Genomic DNA, 20000 nt, shown 5'->3' with positions numbered 1-20000 from the left:
TCTGTTCCTGTCTATTCCCTCAGGTGTTACTGTAAAAGAGGAACACATTTTGTTGTTCATATCTGTAGTGCAGCAGTGTACTGTAGTGAACCCCCCAGTTGTACACTTGTTGAGTGCCCTTAAGTGTAGCAGACCAGCTAAGTGTGTTTAGCGGCTCTAGCAAGTGCACTTCACTGTTGCCAAGGCTCTCAGAACTCTGTGTCCAAACTCAATCCCCTCTGGAATGGAATTCAGTTCCCTTATGACACAATTGCCCTTTGACCTCCCGTTTTCATCACACAATGGGTACTTAAAGAAGAAGAAGAAACCTTCTCTGCAGGAGAATGTGTGCTGAGCTGAGACGGGCTGGCATTAGATGTAGACCGGGTCAGACAGACTGGGGGAGAGGAGGGAGGTAGACTGCGTTAAAGTTGAGGCGGGCGATGGGGAAAACTTTATGGCCTCTGTATTGTACATTTCAACAGCCTCAGACCACTTTTTTTTGTGTATTGTGCAAAGTTACAATACGCCACACACACACACACACACACACACACACACACACACACACACACACACACACACACACACACACACACACACACACACACACACATTATGTAGGGGCTTGAGTTGCTCTTTATATCTACTGTAATGAAAGAGGTACCGTGATCCAAGGTTTAGACAGCCTCGTCCGTTCTCATCCCTTCAATATTACATGAAGGAAGGGGACACATACTGTGTGTGTGCGTGCACAGTGGTGGGTACAGGTAGAGGTGAACCCCAACCTTCAGACCCCCCACAGAGCTTCAACAGTGGGCATTCTGGGTAATCATAACATGCTTATATAACATTTTAGGACTAACCCAAATAAGACATGAAGTCCTCATACGGGTTGTGCTGGAAAATGGGATGGAAACTATTGTTATGAGTTAGAATTTCTTCCCCATATATCACAATACATTAAGTACTATGTGTAAAACGTAAAAAAAAATCTGAGAAGATAGTGTTTTGTTGTCAGATTAACTGCGTGTCTCTTTCTGAGCGAAGACATAGACAGTAAAACACACAAATTACGCTAATCCTTCTTTTACAGACGTATGTCCTGTCAAATAAGAATTGGGCAGGAAATGTATTCTTCTTCTCTCGTTAGCTCTGTTTTCTATTCCTTTCTTCCTTCCATTCATTCACCTCGTAATGGAGTTGCTCTCAACAGGCCTGTATTGATTCCTGCAGTCTATTGTAGCGTAGCCTTGGACTCTCTCTGACTGCCTTGTATGCTTATTATGAGCCTGGTACTTAGACACATGCAGGGCATGCTCAGTGTGTTCCTCGGCAGGTTACCATAGTCCTAACATGGAGATGTGCCTGTTTGAGCGTTTCAGAAGTATAGAAGTCAGGTAGATTCTAACAGGTGTTTTGTGCGTATTTTTCTTCACCGGCAGACAATGCATTTCTACCAGAGTGCGTTGCCATGGTTACCGAGTAATACCAAGCCGAGAGTCTGCGATCAGCTAATTCCTTTAGTCCTTTTCTTCCTCCTTGTGTTCACCACCATCTAATGACTTGGCAAAGGTGTGTGTGTGTGTGTGTGTGTGTGTGTGTGTGTGTGTGTGCGTGTGCACATGACATCCACATGAGGACATTCACAGTAGTCATTATTCATGTCAGAGCTTCCACTAAATGCACACAGAAAGGACATTCCCATGTCACTGGTGGCTATAGGAGAGGAGAGGAGAGGAACAGAGAGGAGAGGAGCGGAAAAGAGAGGAGAGGAGCGGAAAAGAGAGGAGAGGAGAGGAAAAGAGAGGAGAGGAGAGGAAAAGAGAGGAGAGGAGCGGAAAAGAGAGGAGAGGAGCGGAAAAGAGAGGAGAGGAGAGGAAAAGAGAGGAGAGGAGAGGAAAAGAGAGGAGAGGAGAGGAAAATAGAGGAGAGGAGAGGAAAATAGAGGAGAGGAGAGGGAAAGAGAGGAGAGGAAAAGAGAGGAGAGGAGCGGAAAAGAGAGAAAAAGAGAGGAGAGGAGAGGAGAGGAAAAGAGAGGAGAGTAAAGAGAGGAGAGGTGAGGAGCGGAAAAGAGAGGATAGGTGAGGAGCGGAAAAGAGAGGAAAAGAGAGGAGAGGAAATGAGAGGAGAGGAAAAGAGAGGAGAGGAAAAGAGAGGAGAGGAGAGGAGAGGAAAAGAGAGGAGAAGAAAAGAGAGGAGAGGAGCGGAAAAGAGAGGAGAGGAGCGGAAAAGAGAGGAGAGGAAAAGAGAGGAGAGGAGAGGAAAAGAGAGGAGAGGAGAGGAAAAGAGAGGAGAGGTGAAGAGAGGAGAGGAGAGGAAAAGAGAGGGGAGGAGAGGAAAAGAGAGGAGAGGTGAGGAGCGGAAAAGAGAGGAAAAGAGAGGAGAGGAAAAGAGAGGAGTGGAGAGGAGTAGAGAGGAGAGGATTCCCTCACTGATATAGCCCTGCCCCTTCCCCACTCTCTGTCCTCTCCTTCTATAATATCACAGTATAGCTGTTATCCAGGTCATGGGTGGGGCAGACCGTCAAGTCAACCACAGCCTGCAGCCATAGCGCTCTAATACACATACTACACAAAACACCATCCTTCTCGGATACACACAATCTCCTAACACAGCCCAAACGTCATTTAATATAATCGTATTGAATGTCCCTGAGTCTAGAAATGCCAAATGCATTACCTTGAAATGCCTTGTGCACTACCTTGTGCATCACACATGAGAAGCTTTCTGGAGCATTGTCTGTATGTATGTCCCAGTCCCAAATGGCACCCTATTCCATTTATAGGGCACTTCTTTTGACCAGGGCCCATAGGGCACTATATAGGGAGTAGTATAGGGAATAGTGTGCAATTTGGGCCTAGGTCATAGCCATGACATCGGACTGTGATATGAGCTCCCATCCCTCCCGTCCCACCATCCTCCATCTTCGTTGTTTCACTCCTCCATCCCTCCATCTTCACGTTTCACTCCTCCATCCCTCCATCCTCCATCTTCGTTGTTTCACTCCTCCATCCCTCCATCCTCCATCTTAGCTGTTTCACTCTTTCTTCCTCTTCCTCTCATCTCGTAGCTGTTGTAGTGCCAGGCTCAGGTACTGTATTAAACCCAGACACAGACAATACATATTTAGACATTGGGCGTGCTTCAATCAAAGCAGGTAGCATCTTTTATTGTGGTGTGAAAATACAGGACAACAATCTCAACTTAATACATCACATTACTTCAACATGCTAATTCACATAGTGAAAATGACATTCACTCCACAGAAACCCCAGTCTCTGGTTTCAATACAATAGTCATAAATACACATCTTTCCCTCTCGTGGTACATATGTTCACCTAGTCAGCTCCCTTTCTGTCTCTGAAAGCATTAGTGCCTCTCTCACCACCTTGATGGCTTCCTCTTAGCAGCTATATTTTCACACACATGCACACGCGCACACACACATGCACGCACGCACGCACGCACGCACGCACGCACTCTACTCTGTCGTTGTGGAAATTGGCCCTTATGTGTTTGAAGCGGGATAATGTCTCCGCGAAACTTTTCCTTCCATTTCCAACACAATAACTTTTAGAACTGCAGGAGGGCCAAACTGCTAGTGCTACTCGAGGTGTTTCAGTGACTGACCAGCACACAGTCACCTTAGGCTGTTGAAGAGTTCCACCAACTTGAGGTCAGAGTTGACCTTCTAAAAGGTTAGATAATGTCCAATATATCGAGATTTGAAGGAAATAAAAAGCAGAAGAGGAAACGCTTAGCCTATATGTCTGGTACATCGCCTATGTGTCTGGTACATCGCCTATATGTCTGGTACATCGCCTATGTGTCTGGTACATCGCCTATGTGTCTGGTACATCGCCTATGTGTCTGGTACATCGCCTATATGTCTGGTACATCGCCTATGTGTCTGGTACATCGCCTATGTGTCTGGTACATCGCCTATATGTCTGGTACATCGCCTATGTGTCTGGTACATCGCCTATATGTCTGGTACATCGCCTATGTGTCTGGTACATCGCCTATATGTCTGGTACATCGCCTATGTGTCTGGTACATCGCCTATGTGTCTGGTACATCGCCTATGTGTCTGGTACATCGCCTATGTGTCTGGTACATCGCCTATGTGTCTGTTACATCGCCTATGTGTCTGGTACATCGCCTATGTGTCTGGTACATCGCCTATGTGTCTGGTACATCGCCTATGTGTCTGGTACATCGCCTATGTGTCTGGTACATCGCCTATGTGTCTGGTACATCGCCTATGTGTCTGGTACATTGCCTATGTGTCTGGTACATTGCCTATGTGTCTGGTACATCGCCTATGTGTCTGGTACATCACCTATGTGTCTGGTACATCGCCTATGTGTCTGGTACATCGCCTATGTGTCTGGTACATCGCCTATGTGTGGTACATCGCCTATGTGTCTGGTACATCGCCTATATGTCTGGTACATCGCCTATGTGTCTGGTACATCGCCTATATGTCTGGTACATCGCCTATGTGTCTGGTACATCGCCTATGTGTCTGGTACATCGCCTATGTGTCTGGTACATCGCCTATGTGTCTGGTACATCGCCTATATGTCTGGTACATCGCCTATGTGTCTGGTACATCGCCTATATGTCTGGTACATCGAATGCTGAGAGCAAACAGTCACATGCTGTTGCCTCGGCGATACCAGACCTACAGTGGCCTAGCGATGATGGAGCTGTTACTTAGCAGGTTGGTTTCAAAACAACCCAGATGTTGCTGGCTCACACCTGACGTCACCGCGCTCCATTCTCTTCAGCGTCACAAGGCAAACATTACTTTGCATAAAAGATGCATGGCCATTTCTCCCAACTCCCCCGATAAGGGGTTTAAAATTAACATTTAAATGGGTAATTATGCTTTAAAGGCACAATCCTGAGGTTAATCAGAGCAGAATCCGGTTCAGGGGAGAAACAGCTTTCAGTAGATACATCATCTAAAGTGGATTGCCTACTGTAGGCTTAAAATAATAGGATAGGTCAGGTGAGACTGAATGATTGATAGGGTCTGTGTAGATATCAATATTGTTTGTGGTTGGTGTTATTACATTGTCATAACACGCTTCATTTATTTATTTAATATATTTACTTATTGAAATATTTATTTATGTTGGTCACAGCTATAGTGGGAGGGAGATTCACCCGCTGGATGAGTAATGCATGTTTTACACACACACACACACACACACACACACACACACACACACACACACACACACACACACACACACACACACACACACACACACACACACACACACACACACACACACACACACACACACACACACACACACACACACACACACACACAGACTATGCTGTACATATCCCTATGTCCTTTTCAACAGGGCCATTTATAAAACAAGGACACTAGTCAGTCGTTTGTCAGTGTAAAGAGAATGGGAACAGGGAGGTGAAGAGAGGAGGGTTAAATATTTGGGAATTAAGAAAACAAGTGAATGAATTTTTAATCCTGTTTTCGGAGAGCCATTTTAAACACCAGGGGAATCCTTGGGCACCGCGATGCGTGCATGCTCTGACTGGTCGGGGGAAATAGCACAATGAGGGGGAGATGGCACGAGGGAGAGGAGGAGAGGCGAAGGAGTGAGAGAGAGAGGAGATACAGAGAAAGGAGGGGGAGATGAGGAGGGCACTCGAGGAGAAGTGTCTGTCGACTGTCTCTGGCCTGATTTTTTTTCTTCTGCTTTTGTGCAGTCGTCTTAAAATATGTAATGGAATTATTCCCGGACCTGGAATAAGGGATGATAAGATATCTTTTAAGTACTGTACGATGGACAATGAATTATAGCAGCCAAGAGAATGCCATCAGAAATGGTCAAAATCATATTACCAGACTCATGTTGTCATCCATATTGTCAATGGCACTTAATGGCAGACTGAGTTTAATTCACCCGTGGGAAGATTGCATTATGTTATACTGACTGCAAGATAAATAGATTACCCCTCTTTGACTTTACTGCAAAATCCAGTTTGGTATTGATATTAGTTTATTACATCTTTACTAACCCAATGGTGGACAACTTGTGGTTCAGCATGACTTCAATTTCTCCAAATGCCACTGCGAATATGATGAGATATGAGAGGTGAGTTTGGCTATCTCGAAATCGCCTTTGCGTTGGTGTGACAATTTATGACGCCTGCACACAGCACAGCAGAGCGATCATCCACTTCAAGACATCCCGTGGACAGTTCCTGTTTTCATGGAGTGCCCGGAGGAAGTCACTGAAAAATAGAGGTTATTCACTTCTCAAACCAGGAAGTGGATCTCTCGGTCGCCGTGGTCGCCGTCGACCGTGGCGACCGAACTCGAGCAGACCAGCATGTACACATACCAAGAGAATCTGTCTAGGATTGGTGTTTTGTGTCCCGTGGATGTGACCTCAGAGCTGTGACTGAGAGCTTTAGAGTGTTGAGGCCATTCACTGACATGACCTTTCATCTCTCCTTCTCTCCTACTGTCTTTCTCTACCTCTTATCTTCCTCCCAAGCTATCTGCCTGTCACTTTTTCCCCTCTTGGCTGCTGACTCTCTCTCTCTCTCTCTCTCTCTCTTCCTTTCCCCCCTCTATCTATTCCCTTTTTTCTACCTCTCTTTCTATGCTTCTTTGAAACACCAGTTGTCCTCTCTTCTTTCAATGTTGTTTTGAAGCCAGTTGGCGGTCGGTCTGACGTTCAGCTATTCTACTGTCCTGAGAAAGATCTGCAGGACGCTGGAAGCACTGGTATACACACGCATGCATGTGTAAACACGCACACACACACACACACACACACACACACACACACACACACACACACGTTTAGTACATAGGCTACATTGATCTCCTAGCCAGGGTTCACACAGAAAAGCTCTCAGTGCCCGTACAGTATTCACCGTGCTCTAACAGCATATCGTCACGATTACTAAAGACGCGACTGCAGAGCCTAACTCTCTACGGACGCCTTAAAACCGATTCCTGTCCAGCTCCTTCTCACGTCCTACTCAAACCGGGATGCAACCACTGTAGCCTCTGTCACTGTTCATAATGGTGTGATGACTGACTATTGCAAAATGCAATTCTCAAAGGCACTGGTATCCAGAGTGACTTACCGCAGTGAGTGAATATGTTTTTGTACTTGTTCCCATGCTGGTCCCCCGCGGGAAACGAACCCGCAACCCTGGCGTTGCAAGCACCATGCTCTCCCAACTGAGCCACACGGGGCCGTATAACAACAGAATTAAATATATTCCATTTAGCAGACGCTTTTATCCAAAGCAACTGACAGTCAGGCGTGCATCCGTTTTTACGCATGGGTGGCTCCGGGAACCGAGCCCACAACCCTGCCGGCGTGCTCTGCCACCTGAGCCACACTTGACTCTGTAACACTGTGACACATTATATGACAGCACTGTATGATCAACAACCATCACTAATTATGAACCTACAGTACAACCTTCAGATGGGAACATCCGTGTGGTAGAACTAACTACAGGGGGACTCCTCGTAGGGCAGCCACTGCTCAGCAGCCTGGTTGACTGTCACACCAGTGGAACGGGTAAGACATTGAGGGAACGTTATAACAATGTTCAGTGTGTTGACTGATTGATTGACTGATGACGTTTGTTGCCCTTCTTTTCACAGCGAGACTCCGGTCTACCCGTTGTAAGATATAGTCATTCACTGCGTCGTCTGATGTGTGTCAATTGAAGTCGTCTCTCTTTACTCTGCACATTATGAAGCCCTTTAGGGGAGACTGCCTGGGCATGGTAATTTGTCACACTATTGGCTAACGTCACTGACTGACAGACAGTAGACAGTTAGTAAATAGTAATCTCACCTACCTACAACTTGGCTTCACAAGCACAATACCCACTGCTGTAATCTCTTGTAGACAGACCACGTAGACACAAACGGTACAGTCAATCTGTCATGATACATCGGGATGGTGAGATAACAAGCTGCATTAGTCCCAATTCACCATTTTGTAAGTGTTTGGAACTTCGGAAGAGGAGGGGACATTCGGCCTGTAACTTGCAGAGAGAGAGAGGGTGGAGCTCTTCGTTCCGCTTCCGCTCCTTTCTTCTCATAACACGTATGGACCCAGAATTTATTTGAGCATCTGACTAATTATGCAAGACTTTAGTAAAAAGGAAGCAGCGAGCAAAAGCCCTATCACCCCCTCCGTCACTGAGTGAAGCAACACATCACGAGTAACACACACACACACACACACACACACACACACACACACACACACACACACACACACACACACACACACACACACACACACTAGTCAATCAGCTGTCTCATCATCTTCTACATCGTCTGCTGACAAAAATAACAGCTCATCTTCTCATCACGTCGGTCACTAGACAGGGATCATATGTAACACATGACTTGGATGTTTCATCTTCCTCTATTATCTCTATTATTCACTTTCAGCTGTATGTGTACACACACACACACATACATACATACATACATACATACATACATACATACATACACACATGCGCGCACACACACACAAAAACACACACACACACACACACGCAAAAACACACACATGCACGTTGATGATATTGGTAATCATTACCGTTACATGAGAGCGCCTCCCTCCTCATTGAGTGCAGCATTCAGTCTGGTTTAACCAGGCTATCTTGCACACACCAAGCCAGGCTGATTAGTATCCAAGGTAGATTCAGGCGGTGCACAATCCATTGTATGTAGGTCACACAAGTATACAGTATATTAGAGAAGAGGAGAATCCCCCATCCGTCCTCCTTTTCTTTAGGCTAGTGCCGATGGGAATACCCAATTCATAGTGGGTGTGAGATACACTTATATATACAGTAGATGAGGGATGCTATTTAAATGCAATTTCCATGTTTTAATTATTTTGTTTGCGTTAGCATTTATAGTTATTAATTGGGTTGTTTGTGTTAATTCACTTAAACAAATAAGCTATTTGTAGTACCTGTTATACACATACTGTACATATCCATTTATGTAAAGGTATACATACTGTACATATCCATTTATGTAAGGGTATACATACGGTACATATCCATTTATGTAAGGGTATACATACGGTACATATCCATTTATGTAAGGGTATACATACGGTACATATGCATTTATGGAAGGGTATACATACGGTACATATGCATTTATGTAAGGGTATACATACTGTACATATGCATTTATGTAAGGGTATACATACTGTACATATGCATTTATGTAAGGGTATACATACTGTACATATGCATTTATGTAAGGGTATACATACTGTACATATGCATTTATGTAAGGGTATACATACTGTACATATCCATTTATGTAAGGGTATACATACGGTACATATCCATTTATGTAAGGGTATACATACGGTACATATCCATTTATGTAAGGGTATACATACGGTACATATGCATTTATGGAAGGGTATACATACGGTACATATGCATTTATGTAAGGGTATACATACTGTACATATGCATTTATGTAAGGGTATACATACTGTACATATGCATTTATGTAAGGGTATACATACTGTACATATGCATTTATGTAAGGGTATACATACTGTACATATGCATTTATGTAAGGGTATACATACTGTACATATGCATTTATGTAAGGGTATACATACTGTACATATGCATTTATGTAAGGGTATACATACTGTACATATGCATTTATGGAAGGGTATACATACGGTACATATGCATTTATGTAAGGGTATACATACTGTACATATGCATTTATGTAAGGGTATACATACTGTACATATGCATTTATGTAAGGGTATACATACTGTACATATGCATTTATGTAAGGGTATACATACTGTACATATGCATTTATGTAAGGGTATACATACGGTACATATGCATATAACCCTGCTACTGCAGAGGAGGCTGGAATGGAATGCATTTTATGGTAGCAAGCAAATCAAACATATGGAAACCAGATGTTTGACTTCGTTCCATTGACACCATTCCAGCCATGACAATGAGCCTGTCTTCCTATAGCTCCTCCCACCAGTCCCCTATGTGCTACTGTGAAGACTCCGTAGGAGACAATGTCCAGTACCTTTGGCGTCCTTCATGCTATCATGTGACATGGCTTTGTCTTGTCTGTGAATAAATCAGTGCCTTTGCCCTCGCAGACATATTCATTTCACTGCATGTACTGTAGTCAGATATATGTGGCGGCTCGAGCTGAAAAGTACAACCCGGCACCACTGGAGAAATCTTTCATCTTCCGTCTTGAAAGTGAAATGATGGTTCTTTGAAGAACAGCCCTCTGACTTACTTCTCTGTTAAATAACAAGTCGTGATTCTTCTGACTAAAATTCTAACTGAAAATCGTAGAAAATATGCTTTGTTTATTCATTCGGTGAGTTTCTTATGTTCACAAATGGTTTTGAAGCATCGCCATGATTTTCATCATATCAACCAAAGAGTGTTTTAATATGTAAACATACACACTTCTGCGCTTGTGAATAGCTTGCATATTTGTGTTAATTGCTTCCTCTCTCATGTGAACGAGCAACATTCACGTTGTTCATTCGATTTGCTGAAATGTCCAGGACGTTCAAAATAAAATGAAGATAGAAATGGAATGTCTAGAGCTGAATTGATTAGGTACATTGCATTCTGTTCTACGTAGACAGTCATTCCTGTTCTACACCCAATATATTTTTATCGGAACACTCCTAAACATTTCACCCCCCTGTACAGGCCCCATATGTTGTGAGCCTGTGTTTCCCCACACAAACACATACACAGAATCTACCATCAGTTGTTTACAATGGAAATAGCTTGTGGAATCTAAAATGTCTGTCTCTCTGAGCCTGTGTTTTCTGTGGGGTGCTAGCTCTAGTCTGTGCACCAGTCGAGCACTACAGCCTCTCTATAATGGATAGGCTACGCAGGTCGGCAGTCCCAATTCTGTCACTTCAACACTCCTCTGCTCCCAGCAATCCGTTTGAGCAATGAACGGCCTCTGCTAGGGGAATTCTATGGTCTCTCTCTCTCTCTCTCTCTCTCTCTCTCTCTCTCTCTCTCTCTCTCTCTCTCTCTCTCTCTCTGCATGTGGAGGGGAGAGTGCTTAGACGAAGACACGATTCTCTATGAAATGTTTAGATATATGGACTCTTGAATATGTCAGAGAGAAAGAGAGACGTGTTTTTTGTAGCCTGTTATAGATTCAGAAGCTGCCTCAGTCTGGAAAGAGACGGCGTGATTGAAGTGGTGTGTCTAGGAGATAGGAAGTCGGTAGCAGAGCAAGCAGAGAGATACGCCCACAACAACCATCACACCACCTGGTTGCTTTCAGGATCAATAAATAACATCCAGATATACTTGCACTGTTGTGAGACTAGGCTATTTAAAGTGCTGGCTGATTTTGTTAGTCAAATAATGGGATCATTGACAATATGGTAGACTACTGTCAGTTTTTGATTTTGCCTCAACTTAGATCTCAGTATTGAGTATCAGAAGAGCAGAATATACTGTAGACACACACACACACACACACACACACACACACACACACACACACACACACACACACACACACACACACACACACACACACACACACACACACACACACACACACACACACACACACACACACAGAGAGAGAAAGAGCCAGGCAGATCCATAGCCACTGGGTGTGTTATCATGTTACCTACAGGATCATATAGTGGGCAGAGATGACAGCAGATCCACATGTGGGGTCAAACCCCAGGTCTAATGTAGCCTGTTATCTAAGCCTACTGTATATTTTCAGTCAGAGAGGCTGATGTAGGACATACAATGGTCTTCAAAGTGGTTGAACCTTTATTGTATGACAACAAATACACAAAAGGGCTAAAATGAACACAGACACGTATGCACACACACACCATCTGTTTGATTCCTAGAGTTGGCAGCTATTGGGAACAAGGAGGCATACTGTCTAATCTCCTTATACCACCTATCAACTGCTGACTTACATACTCACAACTACTAGTCCTAACGTACATAGTAACATACATACTCACAACTATTAATCTTAAAGTACATAGTAACATACTCACAACTATTAATCCTAAAGTACATAGTAACATACATACTCACAACTATTAGTCCTAAAGTACATAGTAACATACTCACAACTATTAATCCTGAAATACATAGTAACATACATACTCACAACTATTAATCCTGAAATACATAGTAACATACATACTCACAAATATTAATCCTGAAATACATAGTAACATACATACTCACAACTATTAATCCTGAAATACATAGTAACATACATACTCACAACTATTAATCCTGAAATACATAGTAACATACATACTCACAACTATTAATCCTAAAGTACATAGTAACATACATACTCACAACTATTCAACTGTACATAGAAGTCTTCCACCCATGTTAGAGCCAATGCAGTCTCTCCATAGTACTTTTTGTCAACCTTCTACAGCCCTCATTTAAAACAACAATTATGCTGCTATTTAATAACCTAGGTCCTAGAGGTAAGCAATGTTTAATAATGTACAATTAACCAAATGATGAATTCATAATTCATCTGTATGGCATGTATTCAGAATGATGACCTGACATTTTCTAGGCTATCGTACAACTTGTAGAGTAGAGAAGATTTGATTGTTTTGTCGTTGGAAAATTGTCTTGTTTTTACCAGTGATATAGAAGCAGTAGTGAGTGTGTGCGGGCAGGCCTACGTCCAGGCCTGTGGTATGAGTCATCCATCCTGGCCCTAGATTCTCAGAAACTCAAACTCTCTGCCATTCTAGCCAATTACAGTCCGTCTCTCAGGTTGTCATGGTGCGGCTCTCCATTGTCTGATTAGTATGCGTGAGAAACAAACCTGTAGCTGAGATTACAGACATTAATAGCATAGTAATGGCCAGATAAGTGGCTGGTTCATAGCATAATTAGCAAAGGGAAAAAACTAAAACGTCTGCACTGTGAGTGTCACAAAAAAAAAAAAAACGGTTTTAATCTGTTGTTGTTCATTGGCGCAGTTGAACTTACATTCCTGTCACTTGAATTCTACACAGAAACACATGGCTTACTTCCAGTATCTGTAGTATCTGAATCAATGTGTTTCAGTATATTTCTTCTATCGCGTTTATATCTAGACTATCTGCCTTCTACATCTAGACGATCTGATTCAGTCCTGAGATCTTCTATCAGCCGTCAGCCCAAGCCCAACCTTGCCTGATTCCACATCCACTCCGTATTCCTATCTACAGTGTCTTTCGTCAACGTGAGCTCTACACTCCCCTCAGACCATCCCCCCTCCTCCTTTGCCCAGATAAACATTACCCATCGCTCCACAAAAGCCGCGGCCCTTGCAGTGCAAGGGGAACCACTACTTCAAGGTCTCAGAGCGAGTGACGTCACCGATTGAAACACCACAAGCGCGCACCACCGCTAACTAGCTAGCCATTTCACATCGGTTACACTTGCACACGCTTATTATCAGCTGCGCTGCTTTTCTCTGGGGTCTGTGGCTCAATCTCATTTTGTCATTCCATGATCCCTTGCATTCTATCTCCTCTCTTCCTTCTCAATTGTATTGGAGGACTTTCTTCCCCAAAGCATTTTGAGAAGGAGGCGAGCAGAGACGATGCAAGGAAAGATGAATTGAGAAAGAGTCGTCTTCGCTCCTATCTAGTAGCCGTGAAAGGGCCTCGCTTCTATAGCTGCTACATTGTTAATGACCTCGCTGACTGCAGCCAATCATTTTCATCTCGGGCGGTGGCCGCCACGTCACGTCTCACCGCCGTCGCCAGGCGCGCAGCCTGTCGTTGCTAGGCTGTTGTACCTGCCGCTGCGTGCAGAGCGACGGGCGCCGTGGTTACCGCTGCCTCCGTTCAGTTCCTGCAGCCAGAGCAGAGTTGTGCTCAGGTCTCCCACTTGTCTTTACGTGGACGTGCCACTGCCGCTGACAGCATAGACAATGAACAGGATCAGATTCACACAGCAGTGAAAGACGGCTCTGGTTTATTACGTCTGCGTGTGTTTTAATAATGAACTTGAGTCATCATTTGTATTTTCATCATCATTTTATCATCATGTGCCGGCCGTCGCCTTTAACGTGTTTCTTTGTTACCATTCTAATGTCATCATTTAACGCCAATTGCTAATGTTGATTGATTGAGAAATCATTGATTTGGCTGCAGGTCTTATCTTCCACTAGAGCAATTGTGTGTGTGTGTGTGTGTTGGCCAGAACATTGTGAGTGATTAGTGCTGTGTTCAGCCATGATTGTACTCTGCAACCATAACCAATCATTGCCTCATACAGACAGTAGCCCTCAGTAGTACTGGCTGGGGTGCTGGGGAACCGAGCAGAGTGGAGATACCCAACTCAAATCGATCTAGGTGTAACCAGTGATCGATTGTTTTCATTTAACCTTTATACCGGTTTGTCTCATTGAGATACAATCTCTTTTGCAAGAAGGACCTGTCTGATGACTAACCTTCTCTGAGACTAAAGCCTTTAGTTCAGAGGGTTAACATAGTCTGCTGGGGCATCGGGTTCAAACACAATTACTTCCCTGCTTCCCTCACCAACCCTGTAACCCTATAGGGATCAACCAGGAGTGACCGTGTCCTGAGGCGCTATGAGAACCTGTCCCAGAGCTTTAAGACCAGCTACATAAGACAACAACCCCTAGGAAACGTTGTCATTCTGTTCTCTTTGTGTATATGATCTCCCCTGTAAAACCCCTACAGCAGCCCCTATACTTTAAATCAGTCACTCTATAAATGACTGTGAGTGTGTGTGTGTGTGTGTGGGGGGGAAGTGCGTGCGTGTTAGGGCTGCGAATTGCCAAGGACCTCACCATACAGCATTATCACGATATTTAGGTGCCGATATGTATTACGATTCTCACCATTCTATATGTATTACGATTCTCACCATTCTATATGTATTGTGATTCTCACCATTCTATATGCACTGTGATCATCATCATTCTATATGTATTGTGATTCTCACCATTCTCTATGTATTGTGATTCTCACCATTCTATATGTACTGTGATTCTCACCATTCTATATGTACTGTGATTCTCATCATTCTATATGTACTTTCATTCTCACCATTCTATATGTATTGTGATTCTCACCATTCTATATGCATTGTGTTTCTCATTATTCTTTATTTATTGTGATTCTCACCATTCTATATGTATTGTGATTCTCACCATTCTATATGTATTGTGATTATCACCATTCTATATGTACTGTGATTCTCATCGTTCTATATGTACTGTGATTCTCACCATTCTATATGTACTGTGATTCTCATCATTCTATATGTACTGTGATTCTCATCATTCTATATGTACTGTGATTCTCATCATTCTATATGTACTTTCATTCTCATCATTCTATATGTATTGTGATTCTCACCATTCTATATGTATTGTGATTCTCACCATTCTATATGTACTGTGATTCTCACCATTCTATATGTACTGTGATTCTCATCATTCTATATGTACTGTGATTATCTTCATTCTATATGTACTGTGATTCTCATCATTCTATATGTATTGTGATTCTCACCATTCTATATGTATTGTTATTCTCACCATTCTATATGTCCTGTGATTCTCACCATTCTATATGTACTGTGATTCTCACCATTCTATATGTACTGTGATTCTTATCATTCTATATGTATTGTGATTCTCACCATTCTATATGTATTGTGATTCTCACCATTCTATATGTACTGTGATTCTCATCATTCTATATGTATTGTGATTCTCACCATTCTATATGTACTGTGATTCTCATCATTCTATATGTACTGTGATTCTCATCATTCTATATGTACTGTGATTCTCATCATTCTATATGTACTGTGATTCTCATCATTCTGTATGTATTGTGATTCTCACCATTCTATATGTATTGTGATTCTCACCATTCTATATGTACTGTGATTCTCACCATTCTATATGTACTGTGATTCTCTCCATTCTATATGTACTGTGATTCTCTCCATTCTATATGTATTGTGATTCTCATCATTCTATATGTATTGTGATTCTCACCATTCTATATGTATTGTGATTCTCACCATTCTATATGTACTGTGATTCTCATCATTCTATATGTACTTTCATTCTTATCATTCTATATGTATTGTGATTCTCACCATTCTATATGTATTGTGATTCTCACCATTCTATATGTATTGTGATTCTCATCATTCTTTATGTATTGTGATTCTCACCATTCTTTATGTATTGTGATTCTTACCATTCTATATGTATTGTGACTCTCACCATTCTATATGTATTGTGACTCTCACCATTCTATATGCATTGTGATTATCACCATTCTATATGTACTGTGATTCTCACCATTCTATATGTATTGTGATTCTCACCATTCTATATGTATTGTGATTCTCACCATTCTAAATGTACTGTGATTCTCACCATTCTATATGTATTGTGATTCTCACCATTCTATATGTATTGCGATTCTCACCATTCTATATGTACTGTGATTCTCACCATTCTATATGTACTGTGATTCTCATCATTCTATATGTACTGTGATTCTCACCATTCTATATGTACTGTGATTCTCACCATTCTATATGTACTGTGATTCTCACCATTCTATATGTACTGTGATTCTCATAATTCTATATGTACTTTCATTCTCATCATTCTATATGTATTGTGATTCTCACCATTCTATATGTATTGTGATTCTCACCATTCTATATGTACTGTGATTCTCACCATTCTATATGTACTGTGATTCTCATCATTCTATATGTACTGTGATTCTCACCATTCTATATGCATTGTGTTTCGCATCATTCTTTATTTATTGTGATTCTCACCATTCTATATGTATTGTGATTCTCACCATTCTATATGTATTGTGATTATCACCATTCTATATGTACTGTGATTCTCATCGTTCTATATGTACTGTGATTCTCACCATTCTATATGTACTGTGATTCTCATCATTCTATATGTACTGTGATTCTCATCATTCTATATGTACTGTGATTCTCATCATTCTATATGTACTTTCATTCTCATCATTCTATATGTATTGTGATTCTCACCATTCTATATGTATTGTGATTCTCACCATTCTATATGTACTGTGATTCTCACCATTCTATATGTACTGTGATTCTCATCATTCTATATGTACTGTGATTATCTTCATTCTATATGTACTGTGATTCTCATCATTCTATATGTATTGTGATTCTCACCATTCTATATGTATTGTTATTCTCACCATTCTATATGTACTGTGATTCTCACCATTCTATATGTACTGTGATTCTCACCATTCTGTATGTACTGTGATTCTCATAATTCTGTATGTACTGTGATTCTCACCATTCTATATGTACTGTGATTCTCACCATTCTGTATGTACTGTGATTCTCATAATTCTGTATGTACTGTGATTCTCACCATTCTATATGTATTGTGATTCTCATCATTCTATATGTACTGTGATTCTCACCATTCTATATGTATTGTGATTCTCATCATTCTATATGTACTGTGATTCTCATCATTCTATATGTACTGTGATTCTCATCATTCTATATGTACTGTGATTCTCATCATTCTATATGTACTTTCATTCTCATCATTCTATATGTATTGTGATTCTCACCATTCTATATGTATTGTGATTCTCACCATTCTATATGTACTGTGATTCTCATCATTCTATATGTACTGTGATTATCTTCATTCTATATGTACTGTGATTCTCATCATTCTATATGTATTGTGATTCTCACCATTCTATATGTACTGTGATTCTCACCATTCTGTATGTACTGTGATTCTCATAATTCTGTATGTACTGTGATTCTCACCATTCTATATGTACTGTGATTCTCACCATTCTGTATGTACTGTGATTCTCATAATTCTGTATGTACTGTGATTCTCACCATTCTATATGTATTGTGATTCTCATCATTCTATATGTACTGTGATTCTCACCATTCTATATGTATTGTGATTCTCATCATTCTATATGTACTGTGATTCTCATCATTCTATATGTACTGTGATTCTCATCATTCTATATGTATTGTGATTCTCACCATTCTATATGTATTGGGATTTGATATTGCGATTTTATTGTGATTTGATGGTCCAAACATATTGCTCACTATTATGACTGCTGCAGAGAGACAGGGGAGTCCATGGATCAGTCATGGAAATAAACATGCTGAAAACATGTTGGCTCACTTTTGAAGAAGAAGGTGGAGAACAAGGTGGAAAAATACCAGAGTTTTGGCGCAGGTACAGCCGACTAGCGCTAGCAACAACAAAAAAGTCTCATCAATACTTGGAGTCAAAGTATCGATATAATATTGTCCAAAATAATATTGCGATGTGTAATTGTATCGTTTTTTTCCCCCTATCACTAGAGTGTATGTGTGTGTGCGCCTGCATGTGTGCGATTGTGCGTGTTCGCTATTTGTCATTGAGAAAAGGGTTCCTTGAGAGCCATAGCACCGTATATATCGTTGTGGCAACACACAGACATACTGTCATCTAAGCCCGACACAGCAATGAAAAAAACATCTATCCTCTACCTTTCACTAGTCAGTGCAGCATAACTTATCCACAGGCTGACTGGCGGGCTCTTCCATTTACTCTAAAAAAACAGGGGTGTTTGGTGGGGGAGGAGAGTGAGAGGGAGAGTGGCTGTTGGGCTGGTTACACCCCTCCATCTGCTCACAGTGTGCCGGGCTGCTGCTGCTTCCACCATCCTGCGTCTTATACAAACCCTCAATCCCTTGTTTTTATGGCTGAACACCTGCTTACGTCTTTCTCCTTGTAGCGAGCCCATTCCTCCTATTCTGTCGTTCCAGTTCAGCAGTATTGTTCCCAATTTCCATTTAAAGAAACTCACAGGGAAGCAGAGTTTCTCCTTGAATTCCTCCAGGACTCAGTCTTTCCTTCACACCCCTTCCTTCAAAAACATGGTTATTCATGTTTATGCTTAAGACATTTCAAGGGAAGGGGAGTTTGATCTCTCCTCTCCCAGTCCAGTTGTGTGCTTCCTGGTGTTGTGGTGTCTAGTAATGGACAGGAGGAGTTGATCATCGTCAGAAGAACAGAAGGAATGAGACCAGGGGCTGCTGCACTCTGAGAGAGGGAGGGAGAGAGAGAGAGAGAGAGAGATACGGGTGTGAGAGCTGAATGAGAGGGAGGCGTGTGAGTGCCAGAGAGAGTAGTGAGAGAGGGGTGTGAGTGCCAGAGAGAGTAGCGAGGGAGGGGTGTGAGTGAGAGTTTGAGAGAGGCGGCACAACACTGAGAGCGGACTTCCCTACGAGCTGCTCACTGCAACAACGCCACAACTCACAGCTAGGGGACAAAACACACCCCAACATACACTCACACTGTACACACACCCAGCCGAGAGGAGGCTTTATCCACTTCTGACCGAGAGGCTTTGTGAAATTTCTGTGTATTGAAATCGAAGTGGACACAAACCCAGTCACAATGGAAGAGAATATGGAAGAAGGACAGAATTCAAAAGGTACGGTGTAAAAAATATATTTTTTTTTTAAATGCAAATATCTCGGAGCTAATCCATGTTTCCTTTGTGCTGCTGCTGCTGCAACTGTATGTACTGTATGCCGATGTTACACACTCTCTCTTTGACACAGACATGTATTTGGATGCTGCCAAGCAGAGAATAAGCTACTGATGCAGACAAAGAAACACATGGATTGTAATTACTTGAGTGTTTTTGGGAGATTTTTTTTCTCGTTATTATTGATTGTCATCATCGTTCAGAGCTCATTTGAATTGCGCTGGTTTTATTGTAATTTGAGCGATGCTGTTTTGAAAGGTGGAGGGAGGGGAGGATGGAGGGAGGGAGGGAGGGAGGGAGGGAGGGAGGGAGGGA

The 20000-nt window shown here is 42.0% G+C and overlaps 1 protein-coding gene across 3 annotated transcripts in view; it reads left to right on the top strand.

The window, feature by feature from the left end:
• The window catches only part of LOC135507597 (neuronal membrane glycoprotein M6-a), an 81958-nt gene that overhangs the window by 5440 nt on the left and 56518 nt on the right, over window positions 1-20000 (top strand). Inside the window, exon 1 of one of the 3 annotated variants that reach the window (XM_064927137.1) lies at window positions 19107-19628. The exons of 1 other annotated variant lie outside the window; for it this stretch is intronic. In XM_064927137.1, coding sequence (XP_064783209.1) covers window positions 19592-19628 — 37 coding nt within the window. In that variant the 5' untranslated portion in view covers window positions 19107-19591. Of the gene's footprint in view, window positions 1-19106; window positions 19629-20000 lie in introns of those variants that run through there. One more of the 3 variants, XM_064927135.1, reaches the window with a different exon arrangement.

The sequence above is a fragment of the Oncorhynchus masou genome, chromosome 21 (genome assembly GCF_036934945.1).
Source record: "Oncorhynchus masou masou isolate Uvic2021 chromosome 21, UVic_Omas_1.1, whole genome shotgun sequence".
Lineage (NCBI taxonomy): Eukaryota > Metazoa > Chordata > Actinopteri > Salmoniformes > Salmonidae > Oncorhynchus > Oncorhynchus masou.
Note: the sequence above shows the minus strand (reverse complement) of the source record. Positions and strands in the feature narration are given on the sequence as shown.